We start from the raw sequence: 24,204 nt of genomic DNA on the forward strand, positions 1-24,204 counted from the left end.
TACTCCTCTTACAATGACTACTCTTCTCTCAACCACTACTACTGTACTCTCCACTAAACTCAGGAATATATTGCCCTGCTCACGCTTCCACTACATTAACTAACTCCCAGCCCCGTCCCACTCCAACATCCTTCTCTTCTTACTTCACTCTCTCATAACATTCTTTCTCTGTCACGGCTTCTCAGTTTTGGCATTTGTGGAGGAGTGGGACGTTCCGCCATTAGTGCACCACCACGTTATTCTACGAATGGATAGCCTCCTCTAGTCTTTTCCAATATGGCCACTGTTGCAACCTTTTTAACCTTCTCTCTGGGTATGACGCTTCCCCTCTTACTGTTCACCTCCCGCTTGCTTGAGCTTCCCTCTCTTGCGTCCTCCGGCCTTTGTCGGCCTCTCCCTTTCTGTCTTTCTGGACACTTACCTGCTTGCCACTTACCGCTTGCTTGCGGTCTAAATCCTGTCATCCTGTTCTTACCTGCCATCTCTTCTGCCAAGGGTTTCCGCTCTACCTGTGGATCGTCCTTTGACCAGCCAGTGCTCCCAAGCCTCCTGCTTTATTTTCCCCTTTGCTTGGGTGTTCCAGGGAGTCAGCCTCTTGCCCAGCCTGTTTTCAGGCAGGCATAGTCGCTACTCCTCGTGGCAGGCCATACCTCTACAAGGAGCGAAATACTTCAAGGAAGAAAAAGAACAAGAAGTCAATCCACACAGACTCTTCCCTGCACACCCCTTCTGAAGGCTCAGATGAGGACCTAGAAGGGGTGATTGACATTGTCTCTCACACTAACTACTGTCCAACTCCCCTACTCCTATGGGTCACACTATGTCTATTTCTCTATCCCTCACACCTGCTATAACCCCCCCTACCCACTCTCTGCAATACACTACATACTGCAGATAACACTTTCTCTCAAATGCCTTAGCTTTTCTGTATTCCGCCACCAACTCCTCAACACTCTGCCATCCACCCTCCACATTGTCTGTTTCTCTTCAGCTCCTCAAGTGACCTCACTCGTACTACCCACACTCTTCCTCTCTTGCTGTCAAAAATGGCCGGTGGTTCTGTGCCTTTCCCTTTCTCCTATTGGCTGCAGCGCTCACCTGACTTTCTGCACCAGCCTGTTTTTCCCCACAGAGGTGTGTTATAGATGCTTTAAAAAACCATCTAAGCCCCTCTTCCTTTTTCAGCACAGTTTCATAGACTGACTCTGGTGTTTTCCTGGCTTGCTGTTGAGTTAAAAGTTTGTTTTACTTTGGTTGTGGTATGTTTTGTGGTCTTCTGAGGTGTTGGGTGCTGTTGGTTTGTGGTGCTGGTTCACAGTAAACTGCAATTGCTGTATTTCAGGTGGTCGTCTTGTTAGCTTCTGGTGCAGGATTTTCTCTTTGCTTGCTGTTGCACTGTGGGAGATGGAGTCCTGAAAAAGAGAGAGACTAGTGGATAGCAACTGTATTAAGAGGATTTGGAGATTAAGGGCCTCATTACAAATTTGGTGGCAATCCTGTGTAGATCCACTGGAATACTGCCAAACAGAATTACCTTTACCGCCACTTGGTCTAGTGGAATTACCGCCAAATTACAGGTTGTGGTATGGCGGTGTTACTCTCGATTTATGGAGACCATAGGACTGCATGGAAATGTTGGTGTTATTACCACCAGCGGTACGTCCACCAGTGGTAATTCTGCCATTTTGCCAATTTTTGGCATAGGTTTTTCCTCCGCCTCACCACCAAAGTTGTAATATGGCGGTATTGGTAATGCAGCTGTAATCCAGTGGTAATGGAGTTACCACTGCATTACAACAATTTTTCCCCACACCGCTGTACTTGTAATGAGGCCCTAAGAGTGGTATTTGGGATAACATTTTGAGCACATGGGAAAAGATTTTTCATGGACTGGGGACCACCCCAAAATCCCATTTCTGGGGCACGGCTTAGGTCTTAGTTAGTTTCCTGCCCCAAGTGGAAAACCGGACTCCCTCCCAACCCTGCACCATTTTACAGGGTCATGGCCCTAACCCTATCACAAGGTAAATAGCAGTTAGGAGGAAAGGGAATTTGCCTTATTCTGGGACTTCTAGTGGGGTGGCCATGGGGGCCAGGGATCTGTCTAGGCTAGTGTCTAATAGCTTTGGGGGCAGTCAGTGAAGGACCCCATTGTCATCCACACTCCGACCAATCCACTGGGCAGGTAAAGTTGCATGCTGGGGAAACGTGCTACTGGGACTACTTTGTTAACTGCCTTGCCAGGAGCCCTGCAACTTCATGCAGGTCATTGTGACCTCTGTGCAACCCAGGCTCAAACAGATGCAGACCTCATCCTCACCAGAAACTATTAAAAACATCTAAAGCACCAATTAAGCTTACTGTGGCTCTGCTACAGTTCACAGATGCACATGCGCAGACTCACACACAGATAAGAAATCCAAGAGGGCGAATAGCCTTTTAAAATGGCAGTCAAGCTGCCACTCAGTTTACACACCAAGACATACACTACGCGTTTGGGGAGGATACAGGCCTGAACACCCAGATGAGCACAAGAGAATCAGCCACCAGAATGTGAAAGTTACATCACAGGAGAGGAGGCATGGGAATTTGGAGAAGGATGGATGTGTCAGGACTGTGAAGGGAGTTGGCGATGCAGTGGAAGGAGTGTGGAGAAAGAGGAGCAGAGCAGTCTGGAGACATGATGGGGAAAAGCAACATCAGGAGGTGGTAGGAGAAAGACATGAGGCTGAATTAGGAGAGGGACATCCAGAAGTTTCAGGGGAGAGTCATCACAAAGTGCTAGGTGGAACACTTAAGGAAGTGGGCAGAAGAGGACATCAGGAGGTATTACGTCACAACATCAGGAAGAATTTGGAAGCCAGGAGAGAGCACCTGCAAGATGGTATTTAGCAAGAGCAGGAAGGAACGAGAGTGCATGCTTATCATGTGGTTCCTCTGTGAAAACTGGGGCCAGTAACCTAAGTTGGCTCTGTCTACAAATTGAAGAAATCTCCAGCTGTATCTGTATCCATGGTTTCTGACAGAGACGCAGCAAGGCCTAGAGACTTTTAGGAAGGTTTGGAGGTGGTCATATTCATTGGCGCCTGGTGAATTTATTCATTGGAAGAGAGTAAATATTTGTCACAAATATGCGGCAGTGACTGAGCATTGGGAGGAAACCCAAACCAAGCAAGGGAGGTTCAGTGGGGTTTCCCATAGAGAAATTGTATTGAATAATTGATTAAAATGTTGCATTATCCAGAACACTTTCAATAAAAAAAATTGTGTATAAATGTAGACAGTTTGCAATTTTAGGGTAATTCGGTGGAGGTGCAGCACACAGGAAGTTCACACCCCTAAGAAGGGTTAACCCTGACCGTCCCACAGAACCTTAAAGAGGCTGATGCCTGATCAACATTCAGAGTAGCCCAGGCACCCAGGAGGCAAGGAATAGTAAGCAGTAGGACATTCTGACAACTTTTATGAAAGCCAAGCAAGTCATCCAATCAAGCTAGGAAACAAGGGATGGACACCTAGAACCCCAAGACTCAAGGGAGAGAGGGAAGGACTGTTGTAAAGTGAACCTGAGAAGTTTGTGTTTTGCTGAAAACCCCACCACTTAACCTTTACTGTCTGTTGCTTGTAATAAAATCATTGAATCATGTAACTTGGCTTGAGTTAATGCATTGATCCTTCGGAGTGACAGAGAGCAGTAATGCACATTCTTCCCAGACTTCTTACTAGGCTGATAAAGTGGATGTTGGCATGGAGTCCTACAGGGAAATACCGCGATGTTTACAGCAATAGGTTGATCGTTTTTGTACAATCGTTACCCCTTTTTTAGTGATGGCTGCCTCAATTAAATACATTTGTCATTATGAAATGACACTGCTGCATTCTAAATATGATAGGAGCTGTACAATTTCAGCAGCCCAATGCCTTTTTGAGTCTCATATTGGGCTACCAAAATGGGCCACAATGTTGGTTCATGGACAGATAAATAATATTTCCATATGTGATTTTCTTCTTAGGTTTACGTGGTGCAATTGCATTTGCTCTGGCGATACGTGATACAGATTCTCAACCAAAACAAATGATGTTCACAACAACTCTGCTCATAGTGTTCTTCACGGTATGGGTTTTCGGTGGTGGCACCACTCCAATGTTGACATGGCTTCAGATCAGGTTCGTACCCTTCCATGTAATTAACATCTTGCAATCTAGTCATGTGGAGCAGTATTGTAATTCATTCAACACAACCTATATTGTTGCCTCTGTCTGTCATAGATCTTTTATGCCTACAGCTATTTAAAGTCAATAACTCGTAGAAAGGAAACTTTGGGCTTGATTACGAGTATGCTTGTCTGGAAAAAGGTGTTGGTAACAATGTGCACCGGCACCTTTTCCGGACTGGCATACTCGGAGTCTGCCGGTAGGGACAGACCTGCTAGTAGTTCAGACCCCTGACAGCAGATAATTCACTGAAGCACCGGCACCATTAACAACGTTGCCAGGGCTTCCCATTCCCATGGAGTCCTTTGGGACTTCATGGGAATTGGAATTTACTGTTACTTTGCCCCCCGTAATATACAAGTAATACCAGGATACCGGTTGGTGAAACAGTAAGCCGAGGCTAGTACCGTCGGCTTAATGGCAACTTTGTGATGACCCCCCCCTTATCATGCACAGTTCCAATATTTGACAGTACATTTTGTAGCTTTTAATTTGATAAAACAAGAGAATTTTAACAGGTTTGTGACTTTTGCACATAATCAAAGCTGTTGAAAATAAAAATAAGGCATTCATTGAAAAGTTTTTAATGTAAAAAAATAATGATGGGTAATGTTCAATTTAACAATATGTGAAAACATGTTAAAATGCGTTGAAGTACTGTAATTTTAGTCGTCAACTATTTACTGTTTTAAAACAAATTAAATTAAAGAGGATCAATAATTAAAATAAGGTAAATATCATTAAGCAGGTGCCATTTCAATCACTGCATAAATGTGTGATGTTATCTACCATTCTTTCAAAAGGAGTTATATTAATATGTTGTGTTTAGTAAATTAACTTCATACTGTAACCTTACTGAGTAATCAAAAATATCTCTTTGGGGTTTCCTCTAGGACTGTGGAGTTTACTATTTTGAAAGCAGATAAATAATGCAATCTAGTAAAATAGAAATTACATGATAAAAACGAATTTGTTGATATTCATATTGTACTGGCTTTCATCAAAATTAGGTTGCTTTATTATCCATACAATGTTAATCTAAACATTTCTTAATGGGTTCTTCATTTTCACTTGATCTGTAAAGGCTTCTTTAGTTTTGTATTCTTCAGAATCATCACATAGAGCCAAGGTTTGTATTGCAGCTGGACAGGAATATTGACATCCACCAGTGTATGAGACTGTAATGACTGGCATCAATTAATCCCCTGAATGTGTCGAATGCAGGTACACAATTTAGTCCAACCCTGCGACTTTGATTTTGGATTTTGATATTTTAGCATGTTTAGCTGGTTCTGAGTTTGTTTCCATCTAGGCTGCCATGATGTATTCAATGGGTAGAGGACAAGAATGATACAGCGATACAATCACAAATGTGTGGATGGTTTAACAACCCATTCCTTTTCATAGAAGACAGTCTTCACGGTTGTAATGGAATGCGTTTCCAATGTTTTATGTTTTGTATTGTTTTCGTAGGTGGATGTAAAATGTCCTTTCTAATTACTGACAATATCACAATTAATGTGCAAAGAGAGGTCTGACCCCCTCAAACAGTTAAGGAAATCCCCAGGAAATGTTAGAGTGAGAGAACCACCTAGGTCAACAGTAGACTTCAATGCCAATGTTTTCATAAGTTGTAAAAAGGCTTCTATCAAAACCTTCAATATACATTATGTAAACCCTCTTATTGTGATCCTGTTATAAGCACATTCCCATATCACAGATTGTCTGTCTTATGAAACAGTCTTGAAACAATCCATACAACTTTTAATCATGTATTACAAGATGTCCTATAAAAATATGCATAAGTCTGTTACTAAATAAGCATTTTCAGAGTCTTCATCTTTTCGTTTGCATTATTTTTTCTTTAAAGAGAAAATAGTTTTCGTTTCACCATTTGTTCTTTGTAGAAAACATCTATATGTATATTCCAATATGAAGTTCTACACTACATCTCCTGTAGGTAATATGTATCAACTGACCACGTTATTTCTGGTCTCTTTATTACCATAGGACATACATCTAGTAAACATTCTAATGATCCTGACATGCTTCAGTCCATATACTTTTTTCTGAGGACTTTCCTCAGGGCACACCTTTTTATGCATACACTTCTATCTTCTTTTGGGTGTTTTCGCTGGATCTTCAAATGCTGTCACCCTACCTATTGATCACATGTCAGAAGACAATCTATTAATAATTGTCTATACCTTAAATGCTATCATTGTATTCACATATTAATACATGTGTTAGGGGGTCATTTACCTCTATAAGGTAATTCCTTGGAAATTATGCTGGTCTTATGTGTAGGAAAATCATATAGGTGTCATTACTGGCTGTGATTTTAGAGCACAAATTAAAACTGACAATTCAAATACGTGCTCTTGTATCTAGTTTGAAAATTTAACTCTCTAGTTCATTTGAGTATTTCAATATATGTCCCTGTGCTTTACTTGGACTTTCAACTGGAATCTGTATGCGCATACGTCACCATATTTATATTGTATTAGTACCCGGCGAGGGTCAATCAGATTGTAACAATCAATCTGATTGGCCCCCGCTGTGGCTTTACCCGAACAGGAATCCCTCTCCCCACTAGGTTCCTTCATGTCCCGGCGGCGGGGTGTGGCAGCCACTCAGCCAATGAGGAGGCTCAAAATGTGGGAATCCCCGCCTCGAGCCACCACGCTGCTGCAGGCTGCCATCTTCCTGCGCCAGGGATCGAGGTAAGTGTTTTCCTTCCCCCGCACTCCTAATCCAAACAATCCCCTCCTAGCCCTCCCAACCCCACTTATCTTCTATTTGGTCAATTTTGGGAGCAGACACGCTGGGAACACTTCAGTCCCCAGCGTGTCCGCTCCTGATCGTTAAAATATACAGTAGACATGGCCAAACGATGTACAAACTGCTCAAGGTCAAAGACCATGGCTAGTGACCTATTTATATGTTAGAATATATAGTGGACACAGCCAAAGATTGTGGCCAGTGGCCAGTATTGTGCTAAAGTCCATGGCTAGTGCTAATCCGGTTGAAAGCTGTATCCACTGGTCAAGGTCAAAATCTATGGTTGGTAGCCTGTTTGTGCATATGGATGAAGGTTGTGACCACTGTCCATAGCTGAAGGCCATGACTAGTACCCATTAATGTGTTAAAATATATTTGGCCATGCACATTGACCATGGCTGAAGGCCATGCTTAATGCCAGTTACTCTTGTAATGTAATCAGTGATGTCATAAGTGATTTGATCGGTGATGTCATCATTGTGGTCATAGTCTGCACAACAGGGGGCGCAAAGTTAAGGTGGCTTTATCTGAATTCCCAGGATTTTGTTGCTTTAAGTTCTCACCTTAACGTCCCTGCAACTAAAGTTTTTTCCTTGAATTTCAAAGGTTTTGTTATTCCATACATAATTAAAATGAATAAAACAGACCTACTCCTTAGATGAAGGTGCCCAAGACAAAATAGCATTGGACTTTAAAAAAAAGTAATGAACACCAGAAAAATAACCTAAGAGAGGAAATGTTCCAAAAAATATGCTGGCAAAGTATAAAAGGTGCTCACCTTTAAAACCCAGCACTCTGTCATGAAATATTACCTGGAAAACTAAATCCCAGTAACAAAAGAAGTGCTTGTAGTCTTGTGAGTAAGCGTCTGCACTGGGAACATGACAACCCGAGTAAAATCCTGGTAGCCAAATACTTGAGCAAGCTTAGCAACCTAAAACAAAAAACTAGGCGTTGCCTATGCACTTTGGAAAAAGGTTACGCTCTTCACCCACATGTGTCTTTTACGTGTGCCCTGAAAAGCAGTGACAATCAGGGGAAAATAACTGCACCAGTGTCCAGGACTGCAAATTTTCTTGCAACATTGTGGGAAAATACTCATGACTTACTTGCCCAATTTTCCCATCTCACCTGATGTCTAGCTTTCAACAATACTCTGCTTTATAAAGCTAGCTTGAAAAGTACACAGTACACGAAACACAGTGTGACTCAAATATATAAATCCTACTCTTACGTCTCGTCCCCTTTCCTCCATACTGTATGGGCGTCCCTTCCAAGGGACGGGAGACGGAACATTTTTCACCAGAAAAAACCTTCTTCCCCTTTAATTTTAGAGGCCTGTGGGGGCGTGTCCCAGGGAGCATGCGCTGCCCTGACTCCACCCTCTGGTGGCGCCACACCTCTGTCCCCTTTTCCACATCGACGGGAACGGGCTCAATTCACCAGGGCTCCTGGGTTTGGCTTCAGCCATGTAATTCTATGCGCGGATAGTTCTTCTCTTTGTCTTTTTTTGTCTTTTCTATCATTCGGGTACTCGGTCCTCAGACGGCACACACCTCCCCAGCGCATTTTGACTCCTACAGGGTTCAGCAGGTGTCCATCCTGCAACGGGCTCTTCCCAACTTCAGACCCCCATGCACTCTGCCTACGTTGCCTTGGCCAAGACCACGGTTGGCAATAATGTTCAGCGTGTGACTCGCTGTCCTCGAAGGCGCTGAAGAACAGACTAGCCAGGTGGAGGAGCTCTTCCAGAGGTCGACTCCAGAGGATCTCAAGACCTTCGTGAAGCATCGGACCAGGCCCCAGGTAGGGCCGATGATTTCCAGCGCACCCCACAAGGTAGACTCCTTCCCAGGGACTCGCCAGTGTGGAAGGGACCGGCCAGGTCCTTCTACCGGTACGTGCACCGAGGCTGCTACAGCTACCAGCCTTCGGGTGGAGGGGTCCTCGGATCCTCCCGGACACAGAGTCAAGGGACTGGAAGGTTCTTGTAGCGGGTCTACACCCGAGGGGCTATTCCCTTTTACCGGCAATAAGTCCGAGGGGCTATGCCCTAACACCGGCAATATGTCCGAGGGGCTACGCCCGAATACCGGCAATACGTCTGAGGGGCACCTAAATGCAACTCTACCGACCCCCAGGTCGAGGGTGCCGCACCTACCGGGCCGAGACCCGAGGAGCAGGGTAGGCCTTGTGATCCACACTTCATTTGCACCGGGCAACTTTCCTGTGCGTCCATATGGACAGGGTATGCAGCGGCTCCAGCAGACCTGCCTCTACCCCGTCAGTACCCCCTGCCACCTCTTGGGCCAGAGAGGAGGTGCTCTTGGAGAAGTTTCTCGGCCTCATGAGGTCTCCTCAGATGGGGGTTATCATCAAGGACGCAGTCAGGGAAGTCCTCTCCACCATGCTAGAGGCACCACAGAGCCCTTCATCATGCCCCCATGCCCCGGCGCAGCCACTACCTCCGGCTCCACAGCCAATTCCGCCTCCTCAGCCTCTGGCTGCAGTCCCTGTACCCCAGCCTCCAGCTCCATCTAACCCTCCTCCTCCACAGGATCCTCCTGATTCGCAGGATACGGATAGGAGCAGGATCCCGACACGCCATCCACAGCCAGGGCCTTCCATGAACATCTTGCTGGCCTGGCGGAGTACCTGGGCCTCCCCCAACCTGAGGCTGAACAGCCGGCAGAGGAGGTTTTGGCTGAAGTCCTCACAAGGAGCCCCTCTGCCAACACGGGGATTCCACTGCAAACCGATGTAGACTCCCTGCCCAGGAAGGGTTGGCTCAAGCCCCAATCATTCCAGCCGGTCAACCGATGCCTGGACGCCAAGTACAGGCTATTGGTGTCATGAACCGTCGTCTACGTCCTTTCTGGTACTCCTGGTCCCCGACTCGCAGAGGATTGCATGCAGTATTCCTTCCAACATGGCCGCTCGGAGCGGAACGCTCCGGATCAGTCTATGTGTTCCACGCTGCTCATCCTACAAGAGAGACATGCCCCCGCGGCTCTGCGTGTCTCAACGCTACCGCTACCTGTAGTCGGACGTGCTTTGCCAGAGTTCGATCAGGGCTCTCGCTTGATTCCTTGTTGCCAGCTCCTTGATTCCCTGTCCTATTCCTACCCTCTCCAAACTCCTGGAAATCCTTCTACGCTAAAGTCACAGTCCTCCGTGCCTCCGAGCGTAACTTGTTTGCTTCCTGGTGTTAACCTGGACTTTCTGAACATTCCTGGAAACTGAACCGTTATCCTCACGCTGGACGTCGAAGATCAGCGTTCGGGTCTATACAAATCCCGGACTGTAAAAAAGAGGAAATCCCAGAAGGTCGCAAGTACTCAACAAAAACAGGTGAGACGGGGAGAGACTTGTGACAGATTGAGACGCCTTAAAAGCGATACAGATACAGAGATGGAAGCCGCCGTTCAAGACCTCATGCGAGGCATGCAGGAGTTAATAGAGGTACAGAACCTCAAGGCAGAGAACGCTGCGTTAAATCAGTTAGTTCTATCACGTGATTCAGCGACAAAAGAAAGTGTGTTGTTGGGAGGAATAGTGGACAAGTATGATGGTTCTTCCAAGACTCTCCGCGCCTTCCTTGATTCGTGTCTAGTTCACTTCACCTTCAAACCCTACTATTTCTCCACTCCTAGAGCAAAGGTGGGTTTTATGATCTCACACCTCACTGGAAATGCATTGACTTGGGCAACCCCCCTGGTCAATTCAGGCGATGCCCTCTTGGATGACTATGATGGCTTTGTGGGAGCCCTTAAGGAAATGTTTGATCGCCCAGAACAAGTGTACAGTGCTCAAGAGAGACTACTAGAGTTTCAACAAGGGTCCCAGGATATGCTCACCTATGTTACTCGTTTCAAACAACTTCTAAAGGAAGCAGACTGGTCTCCAGAAGCTAGTTTTACTCTCTTCCGAAGGGGGCTGAACGAAAAAATAAAAGATGAGCTAGCAAGGGTGGGCAGCCCAAGTTCCTTCCAGGCTCTTATGGACCTATCCTTACAGATAGATTTCCGAATCCAAGAAAGAAGAGCAGAGAAAAAGAAGTCAAAGGCGAGTTTCCAAAAGACCAGCACGGAATATGCTCCTAGAGCAGAGCCTACTGTTCCTTCTACCCAGGACCCCGAACCTATGCATCTAGGAGCCTTCCATGGACCCATTACCCCTCAAGAAAGGATGCAACGGATCCATACTGGTCTGTGCATGTATTGCACCTCCGATAAACATCTGGTGAGAGAATGTCCTATTGCTCCTCCACGGCGTTTGGGAAATGCCAACTCCCGATCCTAGATGGAGCACAGTGTCGGGAGAGAGATGTTTGCTCCATATCAATTGCATCTTGAACTCTCCTGGCCAAAATAACCTTGTGGTTCTTCAGGCCTCACTATCTCCTTCCAAGACAGAATCCTACCCCATCCTGGCATTAGTTGACTGCGCAGCCATGGGCGTCTTTCTAGATCAAGATTGGGTCACTGCTCACAACATTCCACATGAAAGCCGAGTAACAATGCAACCAGTAGAGGCCCTTGATGGAAGGCCTCTTTCCTCAGGACCCATTACCCTTCAGACTAAAGAGATTCTACTTTCTATTAATCACCATCAAGAGAGGATCAAATTTGACCTCATTAAATCAGCCCATTATCCGATGGTTCTCGGAATGCCCTGGCTACAAAGGCACAATCCTTACATCAATTGGGCAGCCGGCTCACTGTTTCTTGGATCTGAATATTGTCTGGCTCACTGCCTATCCCTGGATACAGTACCAAAGCCTTCTGAAGACTTTCAAGAGAACCAACAAAGTCCAGTCACCGTTTCTAACATCATGAGGATTCCCAGAGCCTACCAAGCCTTTTCTGATGTCTTTTCAAACGCTATAGTTCAAGCTCTACGTCCTCACAGACCAGAGGATTGTGCCATCGATACCGAGCCCTCTGCAGTGATTCCTTTCGGCAGAATGTTTATATTATCTGAACCTGAAAAGAGGGCTCTCTGAGAATACCTGGATACTAACCTGGAAAATGGTACCATACGCACTTCCAAATCTCCAGCTTCATTGTTCTTCGTTCCAAAGAAAGATACCAAGGAACTCAGACCATGTTTGGACTACCGTGGTCTAAATCGGTGTACTCTCAAGGACCGTTATCCCCTACCCCTCATATCGGATATCCTAGAAGCAGTCAGAGGTGCAGTAATCTTTACTAAATTAGACCTAAGGGGTGCTTACCATCTCATTCGTATAAAAGAAGGTGACGAATGGAAAACAGCCTTTAGAACCCCCTTTGGCCATTTTGAATACCTAATCATGCCCTTTGGACTTGCTAATGCCCCAGCAGTTTTTCAACGTTTCATGGATAGGGTGTTCTCGAATATGCTATTCCTCTTCGTCATCGTCAACCTGGATGATATCTTGATCTACTCCAAGGACCTTCTGCAGCATGAAGAGCATGTTAAGGCAGTCCTACAACGATTACGTGAAAACAAACTCCTGGCTAAACCCAGGAAATGCCTATTTCACGTCACTTCTGTTCATTACCTAGGATTTGTCCTTAGTCCAGAAGGAATTGGAATGGATCCTTCAAAGGTAAAGGCCATACTATCTTGGCTGGCTCCCACTTCCGTGAAACAAATTCAATTTTTCCTGGGACTTGCTAATTTTTACTGAAAGTTCATCCCGTCCTATTCTGAAATTGTTCAACCGATCATTTCTCTCTTGAAGAAAGATACCCCATTTCTCTGGTCTGCAGCCCAAGACAAGGCATTCCAACAATTAAAGACAGAGTTCACTGAAGCCCCCATCCTAGCTCAACCCGACATTAACCGGCCATTCCTAGTGGAGACGGATGCCTCTAACTACGCCATAAGAGCAGTCCTAAAACAGGAATTTGAGGACAAATTGGAACACCCCATTGCTTACCTTTCACAAACTCTGACTCCCAGTGAGACTCATTATTCTGTCTTGGAAAAGGAGCTATTAGCCATCCGCCAAGCCTTTCAAGAGTGGCAACATCTACTCCTGGGAGCTAGGCATTCAGTCCAGGTCCGTACGGACCATCGAAATCTTCAAGTTCTACAATCCTTGGAGTGTAGGAACAGTCTTCAGGCCCATTGGGCCTTCTTCTTTGCACAGTATCAGTTCCACATCCATCATGTCCCTGGATCACAGAATATAATTGCTGATGCCCTTTCCAGACGTCCTGACTATGAAAAGCCTGAGGATCGGACCATTCCAAAAATGTTTCCCCACACTATCTTTGTTGCCCAAGCACTCACCCTCCTGGAGAATATCCAAGGCCAAACTCAACTTTCGGACCTCTGGAAGGAGCACAAGAGAAATAACAGATGGAATCTCACAGCAAATGATGGATATTTGTTCAAGGGCAATCGCCTAGTTATTCCCACTCCTGGACTGAGACAAAGAATCACAAGGCTATGTCATGATACCTTACATTCGGGACATTGTGGAATTACCAACACTCTCCATTTAGTACAAAGACAGTTTTGGTGGCCGAAGATGAAGGATGACATTAGGATCCATGTCCAAACGTGCGCCGTTTGCAATCAGAACAAACATGATAATAAGAAGCCGGCCAGACTCCTACTCCAACCAGCAATACCAACAAGACCCTGGGAATTAATTGCCACTGACTTTATCATGGAATTACCACCCTCTAGAGGCTACACAACAATCAAGGTCACTATTGACTTGTTTACTCATATGGCTCATTTTACACTCTTACCCAAACTACCTTCCTCATCAGATCTTGCCGGAATTTTCCTGGAACACATATTCCGACTTCATGGGCTGCCTTCCAAAATCATTTCATACCGAGGATCCCAGTACATATCTCAGTTTTGGAAGCAAGTGTGTCGTATTCTAGGAATCCAACGTGCCTCATCCTCTGGCTACCACCCAGAAACCAATGAAGCCACGGAGTGTGTCAACCAGACTCTCAAACAATACCTACGTTGTTTCGCCACCAAAGTTCAGGACGATTGGTCACTCCTAATACCTATGGCCGAGTTTACTTATAACAATTCAGATCACTCAGCTATCAAGACCAGTCCCTTCTTCTGTAGTCAAGGATTCCATCCATCTGTCCTACCCTCCGTACTCCCACATCCTACCCCAGTGCCTGCAGTAGACTCCTGGATCGAAAACCTCATCACAGTCCATAAGGAGGTTAAAGAAAACCTAGAAAGGGCCCGAAAAGATGTCAAACGTTATGCTGACTCTAAGAGAAGATCCCTATTCAGTAGGAGATAAGGTTTGGTTATCCTCGAAGCTCCTTCCTAGACACCTGCGCCCTAATAAACTGGCTCCCAGATACTACGGTCCCTTTTCCATACAAGAAATCAGCCCAGTGGCCTTTCGACTTCGGTTACCTGAATCTTGGAAAAGGATTCATCCAGTCTTTCACACTTCTCTGCTAAAACCATACATTCAGTCATCCCGAACAGCTCCTATATCTACCCCTGTTATTGTAAATGATCAACTGGAATACGAGGGTTCCAGGATTTGTGACTCAAGATATCGACGAGGTCAACTACAATAGCTGGTTGAGTGGAAAGGTTACCCTTCCAGTGAGCGTACGTGGGAACCAGTGTCAAACATGAATGCGCCGAGATTGGTTCGACGATTTCATCTGATCCATCCGGGCAAACCCGGAGGAGCTGGTTTTCAGAGGAGGCATACTGTCATGAACCGTCGTCTACGCCCTTTCTGGTCCTCCTGGTCCCTGACTCGCAGAGGATTGCATGCAGTATTCCTTCCAACATGGCCGCTCAGAACGGAACGCTCCGGATCAGTCTATGTGTTCCACACTGCTCATCCTACAAGAGAGACACGCCCCGACGGCTCTGCGCGTCTCAACGCTACCGCTACCTGTAGTCGGACGTGCTTTGCCGGAGTTCGATCGAGGCTCTCGCTTGATTCCTTGTTCCCAGCTCCTTGATTCCCCGTCCTATTCCTACCCTCTCCAAACTCCTGGAAATCCTTCTGCGCTCAAGTCACGGTCCTCCGTGCCTCCGAGCATAACTTGTTTGCTTCCTGGTGTTACCCTGGACTTTCTGAACGCTCCTGGAAACGGAGCCGCTATCCTCACGCTGGACGCCGAAGATCAGCGTTCGGGTCTATACAAATCCCGGACCGTAAAAAGGAAGAAATCCCAGAAGGTCGCAAGTACTCAACAAAAACAGGTGAGGCGGGGAGAGACTTGTGACAGATGGAGGGGGATACACTCATGCTCTCGACCCATCCTCAGCCACACTCCACGGTAATCGCTGCGGCATCACTATACTCCAAGCCTCAGTCGTCCTCAGCCTCCTCCTCTGCGGCATTGCTAGGCAAGGAGGAGAAGGTCTTGGAGGCATATGGCAAGAAGATCTACTCCAACGCCTCCTTGCAACTGTGTCAAGCCAATGCAGATGCCATGCTGGCTGCCGCCAACCAACGGTTATGGCGAGAAATTGCAGACTTCCTCCCGGAACTCCCCACCCAATGCCAGTCACGCTGTAAGGCGGGACTAGCGGAAGACAAGCTTGTGGCGCATGACCTCATGAAATCCACAGTGTCTCATATCGATACCTCAGGCTGTGCCATTTGCATTGCCATGGTCATGAGGAGAACAGCCTGGCTGCGGGCAACGAAGTTCAATCCGGATGTCCAGGAGCGCATTCTAGATCTTCCGTTCGAGGGGGGGCCTCTTTCACTCCTCTACGGACGAAGAGCTGGACAAAAAGGACAACAGCTCACAAACAGCAAAGTCTTTATCCATTCTTACTAAGACCACGCCCAAATCATACACCCTATCTCAGCAGCGCTCGGAGAAGGGTCGTAACTATGGAGGGTGCCACGGCTTCCAGGAACGCAGATCCAAGCAGCCGGACCGCTCGTCGTCTCAGAACCGGCCCAAACAACAACAAAGGGGGGGTAAGGGCTTTTTCCAGTCCCCCTCCTCAGCCTCAGAGGGAAAGAAGGCATGACACGCCCCGTCGGGTCCATTTGTCTACGGTGGGGAGCAGACTTGCTCTTCATGTACAGGTCTGGTGCCAGAATTTCGCGGACCCCTGGATCCTCTCCCTAGTATCCACGGGGTACCGCCTTCCTATCCCATCCTCTCCTCCCTCCTCCCCTCCACTCCCAAAAGTTGGGACAGCAACACTTTTGGCAGAGATCCGGTCGCTGGTAGAGAGACAGGCAGTGGAGGAAGTTCCAGCCTCACAGCGAGGGTTTGGCTTTTACTCTAGGATTTTCGCCATTCAGAAGAAGAACCAGGCAGGCCTGAGAGTTGTGCTGGACTTTTCCACCCTCAACCTCTCCTTACCCCTGCAAAAATTAAAGATGGTTACGCCAGCTTTTATAGCGGAGACATTGGACAATGGAGACTGGATGTGCTCCCTGGACCTGAAGGATGCATATCTACATGTCCCGATTTGGCAGCCCCATCGTTCCTTCCTATGGTTCAGGATCATGGGCTACCATTTCCAATACAAAGTCCTTCCGTTTGGCCTCAACTCAGCCCCCAGGTTCTTTACCAGACTCATGAATGCTGCTGTAGAGGCCCTCCTCAGAGAGCAGGGCCTCCACATCTACCCATACCTCGATGACTGGCTCGTCAGGTCTACATCTCCGGAAGCAGTTTGCCACTCTTCCCAGGCCCTTATGAACACACTTCACAACCTGGGCTTCTCGCTCAACCTCAAGAAGTCACAGCTGCTCCCTATGCAGACTCTGACATTCCTGGGCTCATTTGGGACACATGCTCCGAGAGGGTCTTCCCATCAGAAGACAAGATCTCGGCCATCAAGAGGGCCACCGCCCACTTCCTCAGCAGAGAGGTGACCTCGGCATGGTGGTACCAACATCTCCTGGGTCTACTAGCGGCGGTTCTGTTAGCCGTGCCGCATACGAGACTAAGGATAGAAGGATGCAGCTGCACATTGAGGCCTGATGGAATCAAGAGCGGGGCTCGCAATCCAAGACGATCAACGTTCCTCCATCTCTCCTCCCGGACCTAACTTGGTGGTCCATGGAGGGCAACCTACAGATGGCCACCATCAGCACAGACTCCTCGCTCGAGGGCTGGGGAGCCACCCTGGACGATATCTCGGTCCACGACACCTGGACTAGGCAGGAGCAGGAATACCACATCAGTTGGTTGGAGCTGAACGCCATCTGGCTAGCTCTCAAAGCATTCCTACCACTTCTCAAGGGCAAGGTTGTCCTCATCCAGACAGAGAACTCGACCAGCATGTACTACGGCAACAAACAGGGAGGCACCAGACACCCTCCTCTGTGCTGACTGGCGATCAGCATGTGGGAAAGGGCCTTGGAAAACAACATTTTTCTCTCGGCAGTCCACCTCCCGGAGGAATCCAACCTGGAGGCGGACAGGCTCAGCTGGCTGGGAGCAGACAATTACGAGTGGCAGCTAAACGACCTCGTTATTCATGAGATCTCCCCCAAGTGGATCTCTTTGCCACCTGGCACAACAAGAAGTGCCCCCAGTTCACATCCTGGCAGGGTCAGGGCACCGGCTCTCTGGGCGACGCATTTCACCTCCAGTGGACCGGCATGACGGACTATGCCTTTCCACCCATTCCCCTGATGCACAGGGTACTCCTCATCATTCTGATTGCTCCATGGTGGCCGGCAAGACCATGGTTTTCGGAGCTCCTCAGCCTATCGGAGGTGCCCCTGAAACACCTCCGGACGGGCCCAGCACATCTTCTGGCACAGCAGGGAGGCAGAATCATCCACCCCGCACCAAGGAAACTAGTCCTCACAGCGTGGTACTGGAGCAGGTAACGCTTCGTCACCTTAGCCTCTCTCAGGCCATTCTGGAGATCATACAAGGCTCCAGGAACGAAGCCACCAGGGCCCAGTATAAGAGCAAGTGGATCAGGTTCTGCCACTGGGCAGACTCCAAGGGAATTGACCCCTTGGCCTGCAATTTGTACGACGTGCCCTCCTTTTCAGCGCACCTCACCAACTCGGGCGAATAGGTCGACACCTGCCGTACATACCTTGCAGCCATTGGGGCTTACAGGAACTCAGAGGAAGGCATTTTCTCCTTACCCCTGCAAAAATTAAAGATGGTTACGCCAGCTTTTATAGCGGAGACATTGGACAATGGAGACTGGATGTGCTCCCTGGACCTGAAGGATGCATATCTACATGTCCCGATTTGGCAGCCCCATCGTTCCTTCCTATGGTTCAGGATCATGGGCTACCATTTCCAATACAAAGTCCTTCCGTTTGGCCTCAACTCAGCCCCCAGGTTCTTTACCAGACTCATGAATGCTGCTGTAGAGGCCCTCCTCAGAGAGCAGGGCCTCCACATCTACCCATACCTCGATGACTGGCTCGTCAGGTCTACATCTCCGGAAGCAGTTCGCCACTCTTCCCAGGCCCTTATGAACACACTTCACAACCTGGGCTTCTCGCTCAACCTCAAGAAGTCACAGCTGCTCCCTATGCAGACTCTGACATTCCTGGGCTCATTTGGGACACGTGCTCCGAGAGGGTCTTCCCATCAGAAGACAAGATCTCGGCCATCAAGAGGGCCACTGCCCACTTCCTCAGCAGAGAGGTGACCTCGGCATGGTGGTACCAACATCTCCTGGGTCTACTAGCGGCGGTTCTGTTAGCCGTGCCGCATACGAGACTAAGGATAGAAGGATGCAGCTGCACATTGAGGCCTGATGGAATCAAGAGCGGGGCTCGCAATCCAAGACGATCAACGTTCCTCCATCTCTCCTCCCGGACCTAACTTGGTGGTCCATGGAGGGCAACCTACAGATGGCCACCATCAGCACAGACTCCTCGCTCGAGGGCTGGGGAGCCACCCTGGACGATATCTCGGTCCACGACACCTGGACTAGGCAGGAGCAGGAATACCACATCAGTTGGTTGGAGCTGAACGCCATCTGGCTAGCTCTCAAAGCATTCCTACCACTTCTCAAGGGCAAGGTTGTCCTCATCCAGACAGAGAACTCGACCAGCATGTACTACGGCAACAAACAGGGAGGCACCAGACACCCTCCTCTGTGCTGACTGGCGATCAGCATGTGGGAAAGGGCCTTGGAAAACAACATTTTTCTCTCGGCAGTCCACCTCCCGGAGGAATCCAACCTGGAGGCGGACAGGCTCAGCTGGCTGGGAGCAGACAATTACGAGTGGCAGCTAAACCACCTCGTTATTCATGAGATCTCCCCCAAGTGGATCTCTTTGCCACCTGGCACAACAAGAAGTGCCCCCAGTTCACATCCTGGCAGGGTCAGGGCACCGGCTCTCTGGGCGACGCATTTCACCTCCAGTGGACCGGCATGACGGACTATGCCTTTCCACCCATTCCCCTGATGCACAGGGTACTCCTCATCATTCTGATTGCTCCATGGTGGCCGGCAAGACCATGGTTTTCGGAGCTCCTCAGCCTATCGGAGGTGCCCCTGAAACACCTCCGGGCGGGCCCAGCACATCTTCTGGCACAGCAGGGAGGCAGAATCATCCACCCCGCACCAAGGAAACTAGTCCTCACAGCGTGGTACTGGAGCAGGTAACGCTTCGTCACCTTAGCCTCTCTCAGGCCATTCTGGAGATCATACAAGGCTCCAGGAACGAAGCCACCAGGGCCCAGTATAAGAGCAAGTGGATCAGGTTCTGCCACTGGGCAGACTCCAAGGGAATTGACCCCTTGGCCTGCAATTTGTACGACGTGCCCTCCTTTTCAGCGCACCTCACCAACTCGGGCGAATAGGTCGACACCTGCCGTACATACCTTGCAGCCATTGGGGCTTACAGGAACTCAGAGGAAGGCATTTTCTCCTCCTCCAACCCTACCTTCAAGAAACATCTGACCGGTCTCGCTAGGCTCTACCCACCCGTCAAGAGACTGCACCCTGTGTGGGAACTTAACATGGTCTTGGGCACCCTGGCGCACAAACCATTCAAGCCAATGGCATCCATGGACATTAGGCTGGTCATCATCAAGACAGCCTTACTAGTCGTTCTTACCTTGGCTCGCAGAGTCAGCGACATTCAGCCGCTGGTCGCCTCTGAACCATATACCACCTTTCACAAGGACAAGGTAGTCTTGCGGACGAACCCGGCATTTCTGCCCTCGTTCAAGGTTCAATCTGCCTTTCACTTGAACGAGGAAATAATCCTCCCTACGTTCTTTCCCGATCCCAAGGACAAAGCACAGAGGTTGCTGCACTGCCTGGATGTCAAGCATGCACTTAAATTCTACTTGGACAGGACCAAGGGCTTCCGCAAGTCGGACACCCTGTTTGTCACGTTCAGCGGTTAGAGGCCAGGCTATCGGGCCTCTAAGGCTTCCATATCCCGCTTGATGGTCTCTGCCATCAAAGAGGCGTATGAGGGCCAGCACAAGCCGCTCACGTCCAACATGCATTCCCACATGCAGTCAGGGCCAAGGCAACGGCCATCGCATTACAGCGCCATGTCCCTTGGCAAGTCATAAGCAGGGCGGTCACTTGGGCCTCTCCCTCGGCTTTCTGCAAGCATTACTGTTTGGATGCCGGCTCTAGATCTGATGCGGTTTTCGGACACGCAGTTCTCCGGAACCTATTTGCTTAAGGAGGGTCTCCTCGCCACCCTGGGGCTACAATCAGTTGTGATCGTCCATAAAGTATGGAGGAAAGGGGACAGGATGTAAGTTATTATAAGTTACTCACCGTAGTGACTAACATACTCTTAGTCCATAGTCCCCTTTCCTCCATACGTTCCACCAACCTCCCCCCTAATAATTCTGGTGTCCTTAGGCAATGTTAAATCTATTGTTGACGCATCAATGGGGACTGAAGTGTGGCACCGGAGGGCAGAGTCAGGGCAGTGATGATCCCTGGGCCGCGCCCCTGCGCTACTCTAAATTTAAAGGGGAAGAAGATTTTTTCTGCTGAAAAATGTTCTGTCTCCCGTCCCTTGGAAGGGACGCCCATACAGTATGGAGGAACAGGGACTATGGTCTAAGAGTACGCTAGTCACTACGGTGAGTAATTTATAATTTATAGAACTATGTTAGGCAAAAAGTGTACAATTGTGGCATTATTCCCCCCATCTTGACTGTGAGACTACAAATATCAGAATGCAATTCAGAAAAAGGCAAAAAAGTTGTCTCTGAGTACAAAACTTTCGAGGACAGACAGTTGCACGGTTTACAAAATAATAATGCAGATGCCGTTTGTTATGAGATATTTAAAACTTTGAGAAATTACAATGTTTTTAGGCAATGCGCAGTGAGATTAAATGATTTGCCATGGAGCACACACTTTGATTAAGCAGCGTTCTCAAAGCGGTACATCCCTTTTCGGCGCCATCATTTTGGCGCGGGCCGATTTGGCACAGGCATTTTGCCACAGCGCCCATTTTAGAGAGCCCTTTTTGGTGCAAAAGACATTCCTGCACCGTTATTTTGGCACAAAGGATGTTTGGACTTGGCTGACATTGCAGGACAGGACTGCACTGCAACAAACCTTGCCACCTCCCACTTGCATTGCTTTTCTTTTAATGAAATCAGTTAAATAAAAATAAAAAATACAGCCTTGAACCGTGGTCTGCCAAAGTGTCAGGCTCAGCATTTAACCACTAGGCCCAATGGCCTGGTGCTTCATGGGCATGCATTTCATACTTAAGCCTATAATTTTATATGTTCAATGATAAAAGGCTAAAAGTTGCATCTAGTTTATAATGTTGCAGTAAATAAATGTTTCATGTTTAATAAATGTTCAATTCTGCAACGACGGTGTAATACATGTCCCATCTTGTTTTATAAATGTTGCAGTAAATAAACTTTTTTCACGTTTAATCCATATTACAAAATGCAAAGTGCCGGCAAGTTCATGCTAATTGTGATCTCTCACGCCAAAACATCCTTGCGCCGAGAGGTACAAAATGCAAAGTGCCTGCAGGTTCAAGCCGCGCCAATTGCGACATCTCACGCCAAATCATTCATGTGCTGAGAGGTTCCTGCCCCAACTGGCTGCGTCTAACTGGGCGCGCCAAAACAGAACCTGCACCGAAACGGTCACGCCATAATGGCGTGCACCTAACTGGCCGTGTCGAAATGTCCTGTCCTGTGCTCCAAGCCCCTTCTTTTATGGACGGTCTCTTGGTGACTGTTGTGATACATCGCACAACCCCAACTAACCACATTTAAGCAGCATGGAAATGGGAAAGAAATGACCAGCTGCAAGAATTACATATATCTAGGCACTTTCTGCACCCATAGCGAAAGTCAAAAGCTGGCACCCATGAATATATGCACAGTACAGATTAGCTTTAAAGTGAGGAAGGGTGCAGCCCTCTCAGGCCAAGTTGCTCTAAGTGGTCTTGTAACGTTGCCTCATGTATTAGGCACCATGTCCTGAGGGGGCTTGCTTTTCCTTAGTTTGAAGCTTAGCAGGATCAGTACTGGTTATTGCATGGATAGGGGACTTTGATCACCAGTGATTTTTCACCCTCGATGTCAATGTAGCTGTAAAAATATCTATTTCTTATTGTGTATAAAACATTGCAGGCTTTGAGAACTCACAATGTTTTTAGTGAATGCCTGTGTAAGGAACGTACTTGCCGAGGACCACACACTTTGGTTAAGCAGCGTGCTACAAGCCCCTTGTTTTATGGCCAGTCTCTTGGTGAGTGTTGTGATACATCACATGACCCAAACTACCCGTGTTTAAGCAGCACAGAAAAGGGTAAAAAATGATTGGCTGCAAGAATAACATATGCCCAGGAACTTTCTGCACCCATAGCGAAAATGAAAAGCTGGCACCCATGAATATATGCACAGTACTGCTTAGCTTCAAAGTGAGGAAGGGGCCAACCCCCTCAGGTCATGTTGCTCTAAGGGGTCTTGTACCTTTGCCTCATTTATTAGGCACCATGGCCTGAGGGGACTGGCCATTTCCTCAGTTTGGAGATAAGCAGGATCAGTCCTGGTTATTGCATGGATTGGAGACTTGGGTCACCAGTGCTTTTTCACCCTGTATGTCAATGTAACTGTAAAAATATCTATTTTATTGTTATGTATAAAACAATGCAGGCTTTGAGAACTCCCAATGTTAATGCCCTGTGCGATTAAATTATTTGCTGAGGATCACACACTTTGGTTAAGCAGCGTGATACAAGCCACTTGTTTTATGGCCGGTCTCCTGGTGACTGTTGTGATACATGGAACAACCCCAATTACCCACATTTAAGCAGCACAGAAAATAGTAAACAATGATCGGCTGCAAACAATTGTGTTTGGGTACAAAACCTTAAAGGGCTGACAGTACCACGGTTTAAAAAATAATAACACGAATGCCGTGTGTTAAGAGATATTTAAAACTTTGAGAACTCACAATGTTTTTAGTCAATGATCAATGAGATTATATTATTTGCCATGGAGCACACACTTTTGTTAAGCAGTGTTCTCCAAGTGGTGCACCCCTTCATTTCGGCTTGACCTTTTTGGCGTGAAAGCCATTCCGGCACCGTTATTTTGGCACAAGGGATGTTTGGACATGGCTGACATTTCAGCCACGTCTAAAGACTCTCATGCAAACTATGATCGCAGGACTGCACTGCAACAAACCTTGCCACCTTCCACTTGCGTAGCTTTTCTTTTAATTAAATTAGATAAATAAAATAAAACATACAGCCTTGAACCCTGGTCTGCCAGAGTTCAAGGCCCAGCATTTAACCACTAGCCACAATGGCTTGGTCCTTCATGGGGCATACATGTCATACTATATTTTAATATTTTCAATGATAAAAGGCTAGGTATGAAACTTGTGAAAATCCAAACAATAACATCATTGTAGCATAATGGTTAGGTGCTGCGTCTCGAACTCCTTAAGGCCAGGGCTCTCGGATAGCAGTGTTCAGCATAAATGTGTTTTTTTTTTTATTTCCTTTTTTCTGTTCTATAAAAATGCGGATGGCGTGTGTTATGCGATATTTAAAACTAAGAAAACACACAGCATTCAGGACCGTGGACTGTCTACCATCTATGGAGTAACGGGGACCGGCCCTGCTTAGTTTCAAAGTGACGAAGCATCCAGTCCCCTTAAGCCATGTTTCTCTAAGTGTTCTTCTTAGGGGGTGCCATATATTAGGCAAAATGGCCTTAGTGGGCTGACCCCCTCCTCCCTTTGAAGCTAATCAGGGTTCGTCCCAGTTACTGCAGGGAT

The 24,204-nt window shown here is 47.5% G+C and overlaps 1 protein-coding gene across 1 annotated transcript in view; it reads left to right on the plus strand.

Moving 5' to 3' along the window:
• Window positions 1–24,204, plus strand: part of SLC9A9 (solute carrier family 9 member A9) — a 3,894,960-nt gene that overhangs the window by 2,299,916 nt on the left and 1,570,840 nt on the right. Inside the window, exon 12 of the mRNA XM_069618254.1 lies at window positions 4,014–4,167. Coding sequence (XP_069474355.1) covers window positions 4,014–4,167 — 154 coding nt within the window. The remainder of the gene's footprint in view (window positions 1–4,013; window positions 4,168–24,204) is intronic.

The sequence above is a fragment of the Ambystoma mexicanum genome, chromosome 10 (assembly GCF_040938575.1).
Source record: "Ambystoma mexicanum isolate Mex_15411 chromosome 10, UKY_AmexF1_1, whole genome shotgun sequence".
Classification (NCBI taxonomy): domain Eukaryota; kingdom Metazoa; phylum Chordata; class Amphibia; order Caudata; family Ambystomatidae; genus Ambystoma; species Ambystoma mexicanum.